Consider the following 16,528-nt stretch of genomic DNA (forward strand, 5'->3'; position numbering starts at 1 on the left):
CTGCAGGATCACTGAGTCCAACTCCTGACACCACACAGCACCACCTCACTTCTCTCCCTTGATTTTTGCCTCTCATTCTCATGTTCTTTGTATTTTGGGCAGAATTAGGACAATCCGTTGTCTCAGCTGGTGAAGAGCTGTGTATTTATCTTGCAGTTCATGCAGTTTCACTCCCCAGGAGCTTTACTTTGAGTTTTAGCTTCCAGTAAACATACACTCAAAACGTTTTTCAGACAAAGCCATTGATTTTACTCGATTGCCGGTCAAAAACATGCAAGTAGCAAGCACTGCATTGTTTCCATCCATCTGCTTTTGGATTACTGAGAAATTCATGAATCCTTGACTGAATCCGTGACCAGCCCTTGCACTGCTCAGTTGCTGCTCCCTTTGGTGAACAAGACGTGTAGTGGGGCAGCCCATGCCCACTGTAATTCCCCATCTGTGCTGATTCCAGGAGTGCCTGGAGGAGTCCCACAGCATGGCCACCCAGGGGCTCTGCTCTGAGCCTGCTTAGCCCGCACTGCCCTGCAGGATGCAAACCTCTCCCCTCACCTTGGCCTCGTTGCAGCCCACCCCAACTGTCTTGGGGCCTCTCACTGAGCAAGCATGGCACAGGCAGTAGTTAACATCTCACAGTAATGCTTCTCCTTAGGTAGGCTAAAAAAGCACTTGTCCAAAAACAGTGGAGTACTGGACAAGGATTAGTCCCGCTCGTATGTTTCAGAAAAGACTGTTCAGCACACTCCTCCCGTCAGGGTTAGTCTTCAGGTGCACTTTGCAGCTCTCAGGCTCTGGCTTTTGAATGAGACATCTCAACTGGGAAATAAATGTCCCCACTTGTATGAAATGAACAAAGCAAATGATGTTTTTCTGTGAATATCAAAGCTACAGGCTGAGGAAAGGCCCTGTTTCAGTTCTGTTCCCATCCAAGTGTGCACGGACTCAAATCATCTCCCACCTTCCCAGGGAGGATACAAGCCACCGTCTGACTAGCAGATCCCCCAGACAACTGAATTAAGACAGCAACATGATGCACAAGCAGGTACAGCCCAGGTTCCTACAGCCGAGTAACCCCACTCATGTCGCTTCCTTCTGGGGAAGCCCTTTGTCCCAGCTTTCCATGGCAAACCATGCAAATTACTGTCCTTACAACTTCTGCTGTTTGTCAGGAACTTCAGGTGACTGGGAAGAGTCATGAGTGACTTGGTTTTCCAAAGCTTCCAGACAGATGATTAGTGTGTGCTGCAGGTCCTGTGTGGAAGCATGGCACAGGTCAGCCACATTCATCCTCTGCACACAGTGCACTCGATGAGCCCAGCTTCCTCTGCCAGCAAACACAAGAATCCTGGCATCCACACCTTTATGTATGAGCTAGAGGTGTGAGCAAAGGTGCAAGCAGATGTATCCCTGTTGATGAGCTGATATTGCTGATATTTGTTAGCTCAGGGTTGTTAAGAAACATGCAAAGACGGGCTTGGTCTATAACCCAAGTGCAAGTTGAAGATCACAGCTGGATGGAAATCTTTCAGAAAAGTGAGGCCAGATCCCGGTTCCAATAACATGCATTTGGGCACAGTCCGTGGGGTTTATTAAAATAAGTTCTTAACTTTGTAGGCTATAATTTTCAACGAGTTCTGTTTTTATGGCTGGTACAAATCAGCCATTTCATTAGCAGGGGTGCAACATCTCCCACGTCTCATCTGCTGTCAACGTATTGGGACAGGGCTTCCAGCACTTCCAGGACAGTGGGACAGGAAGGACAGATTTAGGAAGGTAATGAAATGATGCCAGCAATTATTCATGGACTCAACTGCCCTCCTGACTGCCTGCAGTTTGCTTGAGAGGTGTGGGTGGGCTCTCAGCATGCAGCTGGTGGTCTGTCAGAATGAACAACCCAAGGTTGCACTGGTAACCAGCGTGTTTGCAGGCAGAGAGGTGAGTGGTTTTATGGCAGCATTCTGTTTGGATTTGGACCTGTCTTCAGATATACGTGCATAGCACAAAGCAGGGAAATAAAACAACTCTGCTGCTTCCTTCTTGCTAACCTGGGTTCACCTGTGTGAGGTGAGTTTAACCCTTTTATGACTGTTCAGAGTGCAGAATATTGTATCGTCGTGGCATGAAGACAGGAGATCACACTTTCGCTCTTTGTGCCCATGGTCTCTTCTGAGTGATTTGTACACTATGATTTGGGTGGGGGGTGGGGGAAGGACAGGGAAATAATTCAATCCATTTACAGTGTTTTCTGGAGCCAGCCCACTTTTGCACTACATGAAATTGATGCCTTGCAAAGTAGGCTCTAAAGATGCTCAGCAGCATTTTGCATGTTAAAATGCTGTCCACAGGCTGCCGGATTTTTGCCATTATGTACATGAAAAAGAAATTTTCTTGGCTCTTTGAGGTTTCTAGCTTCTGAAGAGAGGAAAGCGCTGCTTCCCCTTTAAGCCCGGAGCGGTGTGTGTGAGAGTGTGTGTGTGAGTGTGTGTGTGTCTCCTCCTCTTTGAGTGACACAGCACTTAGATATGCCTATCAGTAACTTAAACCCCACAAACTCCACCTTCTAAGTGAGGAAGCTGTGGGTTGATGGAAATGTAGCGAGCAGATTGAGACAGACAGTGAATCATTAGCAAACTGCAACGCCAGGATGAACTTGTCTGGAACCTAATAGGAGAAAACAGTCTTCGAGTCCTCCGCGGTGCCGGGCTTTGCTAAATACAGCCAAAGTGGATCTAAAAGCCGGTTGATCCCCACTCCAAGATGCTGCTGGTTTCCCAGCGGGTAGAAGCACCACGCATGGAGCCGCATATTCCGGTAAGCAGTGTTTGAAATCGATACGGCCGGGGAAGTCGGTGATTGTGCTTTAGGAGCCGGGCACCCCGCGGGCCGAGCCGGGCAGGCAGGGAAAGTTTTCGGGGGCGCTTTGGGGCAGTTGCCGGCGGCGGAGCGGAGCCCGAGAACTTGGCCGAGGGTTCCTCCGCGCTCTGAGGGAGCTGCCGGGCCCAGGGGCCGGGACGTGTCGGCGGGTAGGGGACCAAGGGGACAGTGTCACCGCCCGCGGGTCGCTGCACGGGACGGGACCAAGCGGCGCCGGGCACCGGTCGCAGCTCGCGGCAGCGTTGCGTGAAAGCCGGCGGCTCGTCTGCACGGGCGGCCGGGGGATTCTAATTTAAAGTCAGAACAGGCAAAGGAGAGTAAAGCCGTCACCGCACGGAGATTCCTCCGGGAAGGTGTCGCACGAAGGGGAAAGCGCCTGGTGCTGAGCTGCGTTTGCTTTTTTTTTTTTTCTTTCTTTTTTTTTCTTTTTTTTTTTTTTTCATTATTTTTTTTTTTTAAAGAACTCCCGGTATTCGCGTTAGCAGCGGCGTTCCCGGTTCTTTTGGGAGCCTGCGGCGCGCGATATATCGGTAGGATTGGGAACAAAAGGCGCAGCAGAGCCCCGCAGCAGCCTCCGGGCTCTCCCGAACGGAGCGCGGCCACAAGCTGGGCGCCGGCGCGGCTGCAGGGACAGCCCCCGGTGCGGGACGCGGCGCGTGCGGCTTTTCCCGGGACCGTTCGCGTACGGAGACCCAACCGCGTGCTGCTGCCCTGCGCCTCCGCCTGCTGCGGGTCCTCGTCCCGAGATGGAAAGCGCGACCGGGAGCTCCCGCAGGGTGCCCGAGGCGCTCCCCGACCGGGTCCGGCGGCCCCGTGCGGCCTCGGCTGCCCTCCGCCCGCGCCGGCACGGAGCCGGCTGACGTTCCGCCGCTATACGACTCGGGCCTCCGCTCGGCGGGGCCGGGGCACGGAGGCTTTGTTCGGCCGCGGCCGGCGAGGGCTGTCACGGGGTGACACGCCGAGGCCCCGCGCGGAGCGGTCGCTCGGCGAAGGGCAGCGCTTAGCTTTCCTTGCAGGCTTCTCCTCCGCCAGCCCGAAACAAAGCACTCCGAGGCCGCTTTTGTTTCCCGGGGGCCGACGGCGGAGCCCCGCCGTGGGCAGGGAGCGGCGGCGGGGGCGCCGCGGAGCCACCCGCTCGGCGCTGCCCCGGCGGCCGCGTGATGGCCGCACCGCGCCCCGTCGGAAGGCGGTGGAGCCCCGGGCGGAGCGCCACGAGGCGGTCCCGAGGCCGGGGGGGGTGGGGGGGAAGGAGGGAGGAGGGTAACCTCCGCCCGCCCTCGCCGCGCAGCTCCGCTCTGACCCACGGGCGGCACTGAACGGCTTGTTCTCTCCGCAGCTCCCGGCCGCTGGGGCGTAGCACCCCGTTATATAACGCGAGTGTTCCCCCTCTCGGCCCTGTAATCCCCGGTAATACGGAACGGCGAGGGCCTGCCCCCCCCCGGAGCTTCCCCCTTCCCTCCCCCCTCCTCCTACGGGGCGAGCTGACGGAGAAATAAAGCCGCCGACGTGAGGCTACGCCATATGGTGCCTCCGGTGGGGGGCAGCCGGGACGGCCTTAAACCCGCCGCCCCCCGGCCCCTGCCGTAAGCTGTCCCCCGCCCCTCGGCCCCCTCTGCCCCTCCGAGCGGCGTTACCGGGTGCTGCGAGCGGGAGCAGCACAAGGAAGTTGCGCGCTGGCACCCAAAAAAGCAACGATCTGCTCCTGGCACTGACCATTTTCAGTTCTCTCTCGCTGCCATATGTTTGGAGTTGGGGGGGGGAGAAGCAATTTGGGAAAGATGCTCTCAGCTTGAAGGGAGGAGGTGGGCTGAGGGAGAGCGATACAAGGAAATTCCATGTTAGGAAAGCATTAGCAAGGGGTGACTTCTAATGTTTTCCTGCCACTGACGTTGACAGTGACACACATGTGTGGGCTGAAATTGGAACGTCACTGAGTTTTTAAACTGAACCAGGAAATAGTCTGTTGCTCAGGGATAGAAAACAAATAGAGTGCATTGTAAGGCAGGTAACAGGCACTCGGCTGCTCCTCTCCAGCGGGTGAAAAGCTGCTTAATGCTTAGAACCGAGCAGCCCCTATGGAATTTAGCGTCTTATTTTTGGAGGTTTGAGGCTGGTTTTTGTTTTGTTTTTTTAATTCGAGGTTTTCTGTCTGTTTTTAATCCTTTAAACAAAAACTTCACAATTGGAAAAGCAAATATGGACGGGGCTTCACTTGTAGTCCCTTGTAACTGTGTGGTTTGAACCTGCAAAGGCTCCCAGGTTTTTTTTAAAGCCAATGTAGTTGTTAAAGGATTTGGGGGGAGATTAGTAATTACAGGAGACATCTGTATATATTAACTCTCTTGTATGGCCTCCTGCTCCACAGGTGGAAGTGTTTTGTGAATACAGCGTGTCACTGAACGGAGTTTTAATTTTTGCACCCATCTCATTAGTACCTTTGTAACGTAGCTTGCAGAGATTTTAAATGGGTTTAGGAGCTGTTGTGCCAGATGCCTTCTAAATGGATGCAAGACACTGCAAGAGCTCCCAGCTCAGGTGCCTGTCAGCACTGCTGCCCCACCACGCTGGGAGAAGGGCAGGAAGCAACCCAAGGCCAGGGGTAGCGCCAAGAGGGGTCCCCCAGCCATCCCATAGGTGATGTGCTGTGCTACTCACTGGTTTCTTGTCATTTAATGGATAAATGTGCTCTGCTGCGTGTTGCTTCCGTGGAAGTATCCTTAAAATAACTTCCATGAGCACGTGACCGTGAGAAGGTGAAGTAAGTCTTGCAAAAGCCATCACAAATGGACTTGCCCAAACTGGGGGTTATCAGAGCCTCTAGTCTGACCCTCTGACTAGGAGGGAAGGCAGGATCCCCAGGTTTCACTGTTCCCTTGTGTTTGCTGTTTCTGAGATGTCAGCATTTTTCAGCCTTTAGGAGGAGGTGATTATAAGTTACAATTCCCAGCTAATTGATGTGGTCCCCAAATAAAAAGAGCTAAATCGGTTTAAATGCTGCCAGTGCCTCTCCAAGGAGCCCTCTTTGTATCTAACACGTTTGCCATTCACTTCTTTAAGGAACACTTAATACTGTACACTGCTATTTTTTTCCTGTATGGGAAGAGCGTTGAAGTCACTGTGAAAGCTTTCTACATGACATTTCAGTTTGACTTGGTATTAAAATGAAGTATTTCCAACTGAAGGAAGCAGAAGACACAGTGAGGCATCACGTTGAACTGTTTTATATCAATATTGATTTTATTTATTTATTTATTTATTAAGGGAGTTTGTGTTATAAAGAGGGAGCTTTTATCCCCCTGAGCTCTTTGGCAATTATCTTCCTGCCATAAATGTTGATACGCACATAATGGATGTAACTAAAAAATCTCCTTATCCCAGCAGAAAAGGCTGACTGTTTGTTGGAGCAGAGAGAATGCTGAGAGTGTGAATAGACAAACCCATATGTCGCTGGTGAGAGAGATAAATGATGGACGAACGGGAGCTGGTTACTATGGATCAGCACAATAAACCAATTCCCATCATACACCTCTCTTAATAATATACCGGTTTCAATGCCATTGATGGGTAACCTAGGTAGCACCAGTCAACTGTAAGTTTTTTCGACTGTTCTTTTATACAGCTCAAAGCAGAGTTGGGGCTGCTCTCATTTTTTCAGCTGTTGGGTACTGCAGTTGTATGGAACTTACACCCTCGCTGGTAATTTAGAAGGGGAACTTTAGAAGATGGTTGCGAAACGCCTGAGTGCGATACTTGTGTGCTCATAACGAGTTTTGTTTTCTTTCACCCCTAAAAGGTAATTGCTTAAAAATATGTAAAGGGACTGTTTAGTCATTTCGTATTGCCATCATTAGCATTGGTTCTAATTGCATGGGACTTTGGAAGGTACTGGAATATTGTTTTGCTTTCAGTGAAAATAGCAAAAGCATTTTTATTAAGAAGACGGACACACCTGCAGAATAAGCAGTGATCGATAACGTGGTTTTGACTTTCTGTGACCCATTTCAGGGCTGCCAGCAGCTCAAAGGGAAACTTCGCAGAGTTCTCTGTGCTGCCATCACAGCCTCCTTCCTGCGATCTTTATTATTATTGCTAGCACTTGGCACGGAATTGACGTCTTTGTCGGTTCAAGGTTTTACTTTATATCCTTCTCTTCCACTATCTTTCATTGCGGTTTGCTATGGCCTGGGCTGCTAAGGCTGTTCAAAATGAGCATCTCAGTGACAATGAAAGCAGGGCCCTGTGACTCCATCACCTCCCAGGCACCAGTTGTGCTTCATGGAGTGATGCAATCAGAGAGGGGATAAGTAGCAAATGCAAATGTGCTATGAAGAGTCTTAATTCCTCTTGGGAAGCCTCCTCACTGATAATCATTTTCTTGTTTCAAATGGAAGAAAATTTGTCAATAAGTGGTTATTTGCCTTCAAGAGGCAAATGCTCATTTTGTGCACGTTTACGTGCCGAGTCCCAGAAGCTGCTGGTGGAGCTTGGCTTGGTGTGCAGCTCGGATGCTTCAGCATGTGCTCATCAGGAGGTGCAGGGGACAGTGCTGCTTTTCCTGCCAGGGACCAACGCGGTGTAATGGAACTTGGGTGATACTCAGATTTGAACCTGGCATTAAGGACGTAAGCATCAGGCCCTCAAATAGGGAAGTGGGGTTGTTTTGTCCCCCCGACCCTGCTCACTCTTGCATGCTGAAGGAAAAGAGGCAGAAACAGCAGGATGAGGGAAGGTGACATTGTAGGCTGTATTTACAGTGCATCCTTTCCTCCTATGAGGGAACGGCTGTACCTAAAAGGTAAAGTGGGGGAGAGAACTGCAGTCTTCTCCCTCCCTGGCCCAGGCATCAGCTGGCAGGTGGTATGCAATGCCACAACCTGCCCTTGGGGCTAGTGGCATGCCCAGGAGAGGGATGCGGGGTTTGGGCCTGTTCCTCCCAGTGCTGCTGTTGTGATGCCATAAGGCATCAGTGCATGCTGACCTGGTTCAAGACTGCCGTTCCAGCAGGGTGCTGGACTGGCTGGAATTGCTCCTTACAGGTCCATCACTCTGCTGAGGAGGGGAAAATGAGAATTCATCAATGTGCCTCGTCCAAGGGCAGGCGTCGCTTTGTGACTTGTTGAAATTCGCTTCGCTTTCCCCTGAAAGGGACTTGGCAGTGTTATTGATAAAGTGTTGCATAAGCACCCCATCAGGCATGTCCTAATTTGTTAATAATTGATGATCTGGGTAGTACAGAAATACCAGCATTGTTAATGCACTCCCACACTGATCTGCAATCTCAGCCATCCCCATGTTTTGCTTTTCTAAGTGTTTTTTTCATTCGCTTTTGGTGGTTGTTTTATTTTTTCAGCACAGTTTTATGCTGCTGTGACTGTGGTTCCTGCTTGACTTCCCAGCTCAGGCAGGGGCAGCTGGGGCTCAGCCTGTCGCAGCCATGGTATGGATTACCTCTGCAGGGGAGGGTGTTAACTAGGTTATTGTTTCACCCCACACAGCCCAGCTCTTGAGTGGCAGCCAGGAGGACGCCAGCTTTCACACTGGTCCCCTAGGAGAGGTGCAGTGCGTGTCCACAGGACAGGCTCCATGGGTGCCCCATTCCCACAGCAGGACTTCTCAGCTCTGTTCCCTGAGAGCAGGCTGCTGCTGGGCTGCTGTGGGCTTGGAAGCTGGCTGCTCCTATCCTGCTGCGGCTACAAAGGCAGAAAAAATGTTTACTTCTGTCAACGCACTCAAACAGAAATACTTAAAGGATCTCATCAAAGGGATTGGGCTGACTCTTTGTCTTGCATTGTTTTGCTCGTGCAATTCTGTGGAAGTTCTTTTCTTTTTCTCTCTCTAGAATGAAACACCATGTAGGTTTGGGACTTACAGCTACCCAGGATGTACCTGGTTACTGTTTTCAAAATAACACAGCAAGCATACTCTCTTGTGGGCAATTAAATCCATTGCCTGCATCAAAATCAGAAGAAGTAAGGTTACTTCCTAGTTGTGTTGTGCAATATAATGCCATTGTTCACTTTATTAACATCCAGAGGTGGATTATCCAGCAGTTAGGAGCCTGTTCTGCTGTGCAAAAGCCTCTCTTTAATGTCAAGTGGTTGATCCTGATCAGGCAGTATGCTGCCCTGCTTGCTCATAGCCTGCATCGTACTCATCGCAAGATTTGTGTGTTGGCATTGGCTACTCGAAGGCTTGCCCCAAATGCCAGCATTCCCCTTGTGCTCAGGATGCACTTGCCATCTCGTCTGTTCTTTGTGTAGAACTGGAGAAGACTGGCAAGCTTTCTGTCCTCTGCAGAGAGCCCAGCTATGCTAAGCTGCCTGTCTGTCAGGGATTAATTTAACCTCTAATTACTACATTTTTTTTTCACAGTTTGCTGCACATGAGCATGTTGTAACAAAAGCACAAAGAACTATGTCATTTTATTTAGCCACTACTCTGAAATTAATTTAGGGGGTATAGAGTCAGATCTAACACACTTGGTGTTAAAATAATTGTGCTGGCATTAGAATTAAAGTACATAATCTTGTTGTTTCTAATGATACAACAGTACTAGTGTAAATAGCGCTGTTAACTTGTTAGTCTTAGCCACAGTAACAGAGATGATACTCAGTTACAGAGAAGTACCCAAAAGGGTTGTATCAGCAAGAGATTTTCCCCATTAACACCTGGCGATTCCCAGCGACCATTTTGGGTTGGGATTAGGTGTTCAGGAACAGTTGGTTGGTATTCCCAAAAAGGTCTTCCAAATTGCAACAAACAAATCTTTAAGATGGCCTGGGTTTCTTCCAGCCTGGGTAATGATTTTCTTTCCTTTTTTTTCCTTTTTTTTTTTCCCTGTAACATGCGGCACATTGGGAACAGTACAAAAGGCCATATGTCCTCTTCTGTCTGCTCATACTGATATCAGAAAGACAGTATTGCACGTTGCGTCGAGAGTAGTGTCTGGTCTGGAAGGAAGGGAAGGAGTCTGGATTTGTTATGAAACATATAAAGAACTTCATCTTTTCGAGTTCTGTGTTCTGTAATGTTTACAAGTAAGTGTTATTTTCATTTGGATCAGGGGAGGTTTGGATTGGGAAATGCAACCTATCTTCAGTTCAAGAGCACTTCCTTAAAAGAGCAGTTGTCCTTAATGTGGGCCAGATCCAGCAGCTGCCTCTTTGTTCTGCCCCACGTCCATCACCTCTGAGCAGACTTACTGACACCACTTCAAAAATGCGATTTTTCACACAGCGTTGAGTGTGTGGAGTTGTTGATTGCACACTGGCAACTTATTTCTAGTGAAAACAGAAGACGGGTGGTATTTTGTGTCATGTATTTTGTGAAGCGCAGCCCAACTTGGTAATTCTCCTCCAGTAAAAGCTTTTAGTGCATTTGATGGGAAATTTTCCCCAAAGATTCCCCAAGGTCAGGTAGGACACAGTTACAGAGTCAAAGCCTGTAGTCCCTTTCTCAAAAAGAGGTTTAATGTGGCATCGTTACCCAGGCTCACAACAACGGTGACACAGGATTGCCAAAAGACTAATGGAACGGGATGGGTGATTGATTCTCTCTGCTGCCTTATTTATCTGAATTCTTTCTTCGGTTCTCCAAATTCCCCAAATATAACCAGTTGCTGCGATTATTTACTCTAACAGCTTTAGATCTACAAATAAATGGAACAGAAACAGAGATCAACGGGCGTAAGGGCCTTGGTGGTTTGGCGAAGTGGCAGCACGGTGTGGAGGGTGGTTTGATAGCAGCGTAGGAGAAGTTGCAGGTTCCTGCTCTGTGGATATGAGTCTTGAAATAACAATCTGGAGATTTCCTAAGGTAAAAGCCAAACCTCAATAAAGCCTTTGTGAATTTCAGAACTGTTAGATATTGGTTTTGAATGCCGCTGATCTCCAGAGGTGGAGGTAATTCTTGGAGTAAACAGCTCCCAAATTCTTACGTGTCCATTGTAAAATGGGAATAGCGGTGCTTTACCTTAAGGCTGCTTAGTGTGAAGGTTAACTAGTTAAATATTTAGCAAAGCGTGAATACTTGTAGCTAGCTGAGGTCTCTTGGGGCTTTTCACATGGCTGGAAATTATATTGAAAGTAAAGGAAGTGTGTCTTACCCTGAGTCCCTCCTCAGTATGAATGATAGTTTTATTTCTTTGTTTTGGCTAAGGAAGTGGATTTTTTTTTTCCTGGAATCATGTCCTGGTATCTTTATCTTGCTGAAACTTCACAATTTGGAGAGAAGGAGAAAAAAAAAAAAGACAGAAAATATTTGAAGACAAAAATGGCGTCGACTCTCATGGACGTATCTTAACGTTTCATTTTCAGTCCCAGATCTTCATAGAAGTTCTGGGCAAAGGTAAACAAATGAATCTTTTATGAAGCCATCCATCATACGCAGTTCCACTCACACGCTAGCAGCTTTTTCCCCACGCAGCTGCATTAGCTTGAGAACAATTACACAACGTGCATTTGATGTGGTTATCAGAATGGATACTGAGTGTAATTTCATTTTGCTTTGACGGGTTACTTTAAATCCTACTGGGATCTTCACAATTCCTTGTTTATATATAGAAATAGTTTCTGAATTCATCTGGTATTTCAGTAACCTGGTAGGTTATGCTGGTTTGAAGGACTTGACTTTTCCTGTTCTTCTAACTTACTTATTTTCTTAATTAACTCCATTGATTTAAATAAAGTCTCACAGACTGGGAAAACCTCAAGTATATACAGCGCTGCAGTCAGAAATACAGGCAAAAGGTTTTGATCTCGGACTGCCAAATGGTGACTCATTAAAAAGGAATTTTTGTTCCTCCCTTTTCAAAAGGTTACTCACTACCAAATAGTAAATATCTAGTTTTGATGCTACTGCATTGAAATGCTTGACATTGTTGGTGTACTGAGGCCAAACTCTGTAAGATAATTTGATCACAGGCTCCACTAAGTTGAGTTTAGCTGTTTTTTCTCTATTAAAAAAAAAAAAAAATCTTTTGGGGGAACTTTTTTATGCTTTACCCTGTCAGTTTGAGTGTATTCTAAAGATTAAATATGTTTGGTTTATAATAACAGAGGGCCATTTCCATGCTTTAAGCAGTGGGTCATTCAAATTATTTTTAAACACACAGGACTATGCAAGCAGTAATTTCTATCTAATTTTGCACTGGGGAGCATTAGACAAGGACATTGGAGTTTGTCTAAATCTGAAAGTTTCCTTTTGCCTTCTACATCATGGGTGTGTACTTCATATATATTTTTTTATTTCTCTGCATAAAACTGAAAATAAATTGTTCAACTACTGTACTGTTGTAGACTATTGAAGCCATACTCAAAATCCAACTGAATGAATGCATTTTTTTCCCCTCCAATTTACATACTAATCTTTCTGTGCCATCTTCTTTGTCTTCCCATTCTTACCTGTTCTGCACCTTTGACGGAAGGGCACAAAGGCATATTTGACTTCTCCATCTCATCTCCTCATCTTCTGTATGGATTGATTGGTTTGAACTTTATGTAGCATCAGGAGGATGTTTTCTTGGTCGTAGCAACACTTATGTTTGACTTAAAGCAGAAAAGAGAGTGTTCACGCTTTTCATCTTTATGAGAAGTGAATCTTATTCCTTGATCCCAGAAGGTAGATCAGCCTTAATTTCAAGTGAAAGTCGTGCATCTTCAAATAACTTCTTGTGTCAGTTGAAGTTCAGTGTTCTTGAATTCCAGAGATGTAGATGAGTAGAATCTGAAGCTGAGGGCAAGTGTGAAAGATGTAAGAGAAAATGTAGATGTGTTTCCTGATGCTTTTCTCCCCTCCCCTTTAGGGCTCCTGAAGTCTGTCAGCTGTAATGGAGTGATTTGATTACTTTGTAGTGTTAGGCTAAAAAAGTAAATCTAAGTGCCTTGGGAATGGGGAACTGATCCAGCAATCAAAACCAAACAAGTTAATAACTGTGAAGTGTTTCTGCACACTGCTGCTGTCGAAATGCTACCCCCAGAAGTGCCTGGGGGCAGCCCTGGCATGGGACCAGTCGGTGGGTGTGAGGATGCTCCCCGTGCACTCTGCCAGCAGCTGGGTGCTATGGGGTGTGCTCTGTGTTTTGGAGGAGAAGCGTGTGTCTTCTGTCAGTTATGAATTATAAAGATCTTGAATTTTGCAGTCTAAACGGTAAGCTGCTTCCTCTTCTCAATCGTTCTGATGTGCCTGGAAAAGCTTGATGTAGGCAGTCCTAGTTGTCCTTGCTTTAAAATCCTGTTAGCTCTATACATCTTCTACAGATTGTTTTGGTTTTTTTCCTCCTGACAGCTCTTCTCACCCTTCACCCCACCCCCAAAAATCCAGCCATACTGAGCATTTGACTGTCCATATTGAGAGTCTGAACTCCAAATCAGCCACTCTGAACAGTTGCTAGCAGTCATGTGCTCAGCTATGTAGAGCCTGAAGTCACTTGTCAGGACAGCGTGCAAAGAAATGTGAGCTACGGTAGCAGTGTCAAATGCTGTGGTGTAAGAAACACTTTGCTACTTGCCTGCATGGAACTGATTTTGGATGTTGTTGCTTGTGAAGATAAGACATGATCTAATTACTGGAAGTCTTATGCAAGCCAGCAGCTTTAATTTTATCATATCTGAGAGTGGCAGCAGTGGCAAGCAAGCGGTAAATGGCCGACTGTGGCTGCCTGCCAGTCCTTTTGGAGCATCTCTATTGAAGGCTGCATGTCTGTCAGATCAGGATGTAAAATGCTCACCCCTTTGCAGCCCTCAGCTCAACCAGAGAACATCCCTCTGCTGGTCATCACGCCAGGAGCAGCAGCAGGTTGTGGCCTTTGTGCTGGGCTCTGCCATCTGCTCCCCAAAACACAGCGAGACAAACTGTTACACCTTGTGAGGAGCACAAGGCTTGATTAACTTAAATTACCCCCCCTGTGGGGCATGTTTGCAATGCCGAGGGGATTAGGTGGCACGCATTTTAAAGAAATACATGTCCATTATTAAGAAAGGTTGTGCAATAATATCCAGTGGTCATTTCCTTTTGGACTGTGGCTCTGTGTCTGCATAGCTGCTTGTTTATGCATACTGCTGGGCCCCAGCACAGAGGAGGACCAGCTCTGCAGCTCAGGCTGGCTGGGCTGGAGCAGTCGGAGCTGCTGATGGAGAGCCAGGAAGCTCACGGCCGAGCAGCAGAGAGGTCTGGGGTATGAGGAGGCCATGGTGAGAGCAGCAATGGCTGGGATGGGCTGGGCCCAGAGGGAGGATGAAGCCATGGGCTGGGGAAGATGCTGGGTGGGTGTCCAGGACAGGGTGAGGTATATAGAGAGGGGAAGGATGGAGATAGTGATGGTCTCTCATGAGCATGTCCAGCATCTCCAAGTGCTTCCACTTGAACAGAAAATGTTTCCCATGTGCCAGCTCACTGTGTGCTCCCTCAGCACTGCTTTACATCCATTATGTATATAATTTTATTTGTTATTGTTGTTATCTTAATTTTGCAACTGTTATTTCTTTTTGTACTCTTGCTTTCATACCTTTGCATTGTTGTGTTTGAGGAATTAACCTCCAAGCAGCAGCACGGAGATGTGCCGGGGAGCCAGACTCAGCTGTGACCACAGTCCCATGTCACTTTGGTTTATTTTAGTAATAGGACTTCTGTATGGGCATTCAGTGTGCCATGAGAGCATGCGCTCGCTGAGCCTGAGCTGTGCCAGCCCCAGGCCAGGAGTTACAGCATGCCTGCGCTGCTGCTTATGCTGCCCACGTTCACTGTTCCATGCTTTCACCTGGCACACCTGATTCCTGCACAGGGCAGTGATGGGTGCTGGGCTAGATATGCAAATCTTGCTTTAAAGACATTAATAGCCTGGCACTCATCCCACATGGATTAGCAGCAGCACCCTGGGCATGTAAGCCTTCCATGGGCCAGCCCCCAGGGTCATCTGCATGTCCATGGTGCATCCAGGCAGTGAGGGGATGAGCTGCTAGTGACCCACCTTCCCAAATCTCCTTCCCATGAAATTTGGGATCATAAGCTGGCTTTGGATTCTGCCAGCCTGAAAAAGACAGTCGTATTCTCTTTTACAGCTTCTCCGAAGGAAGGAGACACAATTGAGTGTTTATGCAGGCAGACAGGAGTGTAAAAGATTCTTTGATTCTCTTCTGACATGCAGAAAAATGAGTCACTTTGCATTTCCTTATTAGAAAGGATCTGACTTATCAGTGTGTGTGCTCAGAGGTGAATGCCTATGGACACCCTCCTGTAGTTTCTTTCCTCCATGGCCAGGCTATAAGTGGGCTTCAGCTAGTTTGATGGAACTCGTTTTGTGGCTGTCTTTTGAAATGGGAGCATCGTTTTTCTTCTGATGTAAGCTGAGTAACAGGGGAATTCTTGATTAGCTTTAATTTAGCTATACTACTCCAGGAATGTATAGTTCCTGAATTGCACAAAGGCTCTTTAAAAACAAATCCTCATGTGTGTACTGGAGATCCGCTTGGTAGGTGTGGTGACCAAGATTAATGTTTGCCTGATGCCTTTCATCTCCCAAGTACTTTACACAGAACAAGCATTTCATCTTCCCAAGAGATGTGTGAATTGGGTGAAGTAAGTTTTACTGTCTGTGCTTTACTTCATTAGGCAGGGAAACTGAGGCAAGGAGATCAAAGCACCTTGCTCAGTTTCGAAGAAGAAGGCTGGTGCTGAAACTGTAATTTCTGGTTTCTCTGTGTGTTTCCAGCCTGTTGTTTCTTCTTTCTGGGAGGAAACAGTGGGACGGGCTTTAGAGTAACAAAATAACAAGAGTGTTGTGAGGCATCTGAGCAGATGTTGTGCCTGTGGCACTCAGCTGGTCCTGCACCTTCCCCTTGGTGGGGTCTGGAGGTGTAGAACCCTCCTTAGGCTGATATAATGTGTCAGTTTAACCACTGATTGTGGTCCAGCCAGACTGGAAATACAAGTAGCATTGTGATTTCTGGATGACTTCTTGAGATGCTCCTTTGGAGGTGGACTAGAATGTGCTTGAACTACATTACTGAATTTTAAGCACGCGGCTTTTCTCATGAATGTGGAAATACGATTTGTATGAATCGGATAGGGCTCCTCACAGAGTTCAGTGCGCCAGAGCACCTTATGGGCACTGCTCCACGGCAGGGCTGCGACCATCCCAACTCACTTCCCAGCTGAGGTTTTGTCCCCAGGTTGCATGGAGGATTGATTTCAGGCAGTGCTGAGGAATGGCTGGGAGGGGCTGAGCAATGCAGCCCTGCTCGCCTGGTGCGGCCGCTGTTCAAAACATTTAATTAGTTGTTCTGAAAAGGTGGCTCTTCTCTCTGGAGGGAGAAATGGTGTATCAGCAAAAGCTGGCCAAATTGATGTAGCAAATCAATTCTATGGTAATCCGTTTATTTAAACTTTGGTACTTAATTTTATAAGCTCTTCTCAAGTGTTCCCGTGCTCCTGTTCATTAGCCGGTATTCTTTCATGCTGTTGCTTGGAGGTTTGTGCAGCAGATAGCAAAATAGCCAGAACACGCCACTCTGAACTGCCTCTGAATGTAATTCAAGCAGGTCTGCAATAATGGTGCTAAAAGAAGAGCTATTTAGCAGCATTATTAATGGGCAAAGAGTTCAGGAAGGATTATGAAAAAGTAAATTTTTATTAAGACTGGAGGAGCTAGAAGAATGGA

The 16,528-nt window shown here is 47.5% G+C and overlaps 1 protein-coding gene across 1 annotated transcript in view; it reads left to right on the forward strand.

The window, feature by feature from the left end:
- Nucleotides 1-2,563: 2,563 nt before the first annotated feature.
- Nucleotides 2,564-16,528, forward strand: part of MAMLD1 (mastermind like domain containing 1) — a 75,661-nt gene continuing 61,696 nt past the window's right edge. Inside the window, exon 1 of the mRNA XM_072336441.1 lies at nucleotides 2,564-2,811. Within this exon, the coding sequence (XP_072192542.1) occupies nucleotides 2,758-2,811 (54 nt within the window). The 5' untranslated portion in view covers nucleotides 2,564-2,757. The remainder of the gene's footprint in view (nucleotides 2,812-16,528) is intronic.

The sequence above is a fragment of the Excalfactoria chinensis genome, chromosome 4 (assembly GCF_039878825.1).
Source record: "Excalfactoria chinensis isolate bCotChi1 chromosome 4, bCotChi1.hap2, whole genome shotgun sequence".
Lineage (NCBI taxonomy): Eukaryota > Metazoa > Chordata > Aves > Galliformes > Phasianidae > Excalfactoria > Excalfactoria chinensis.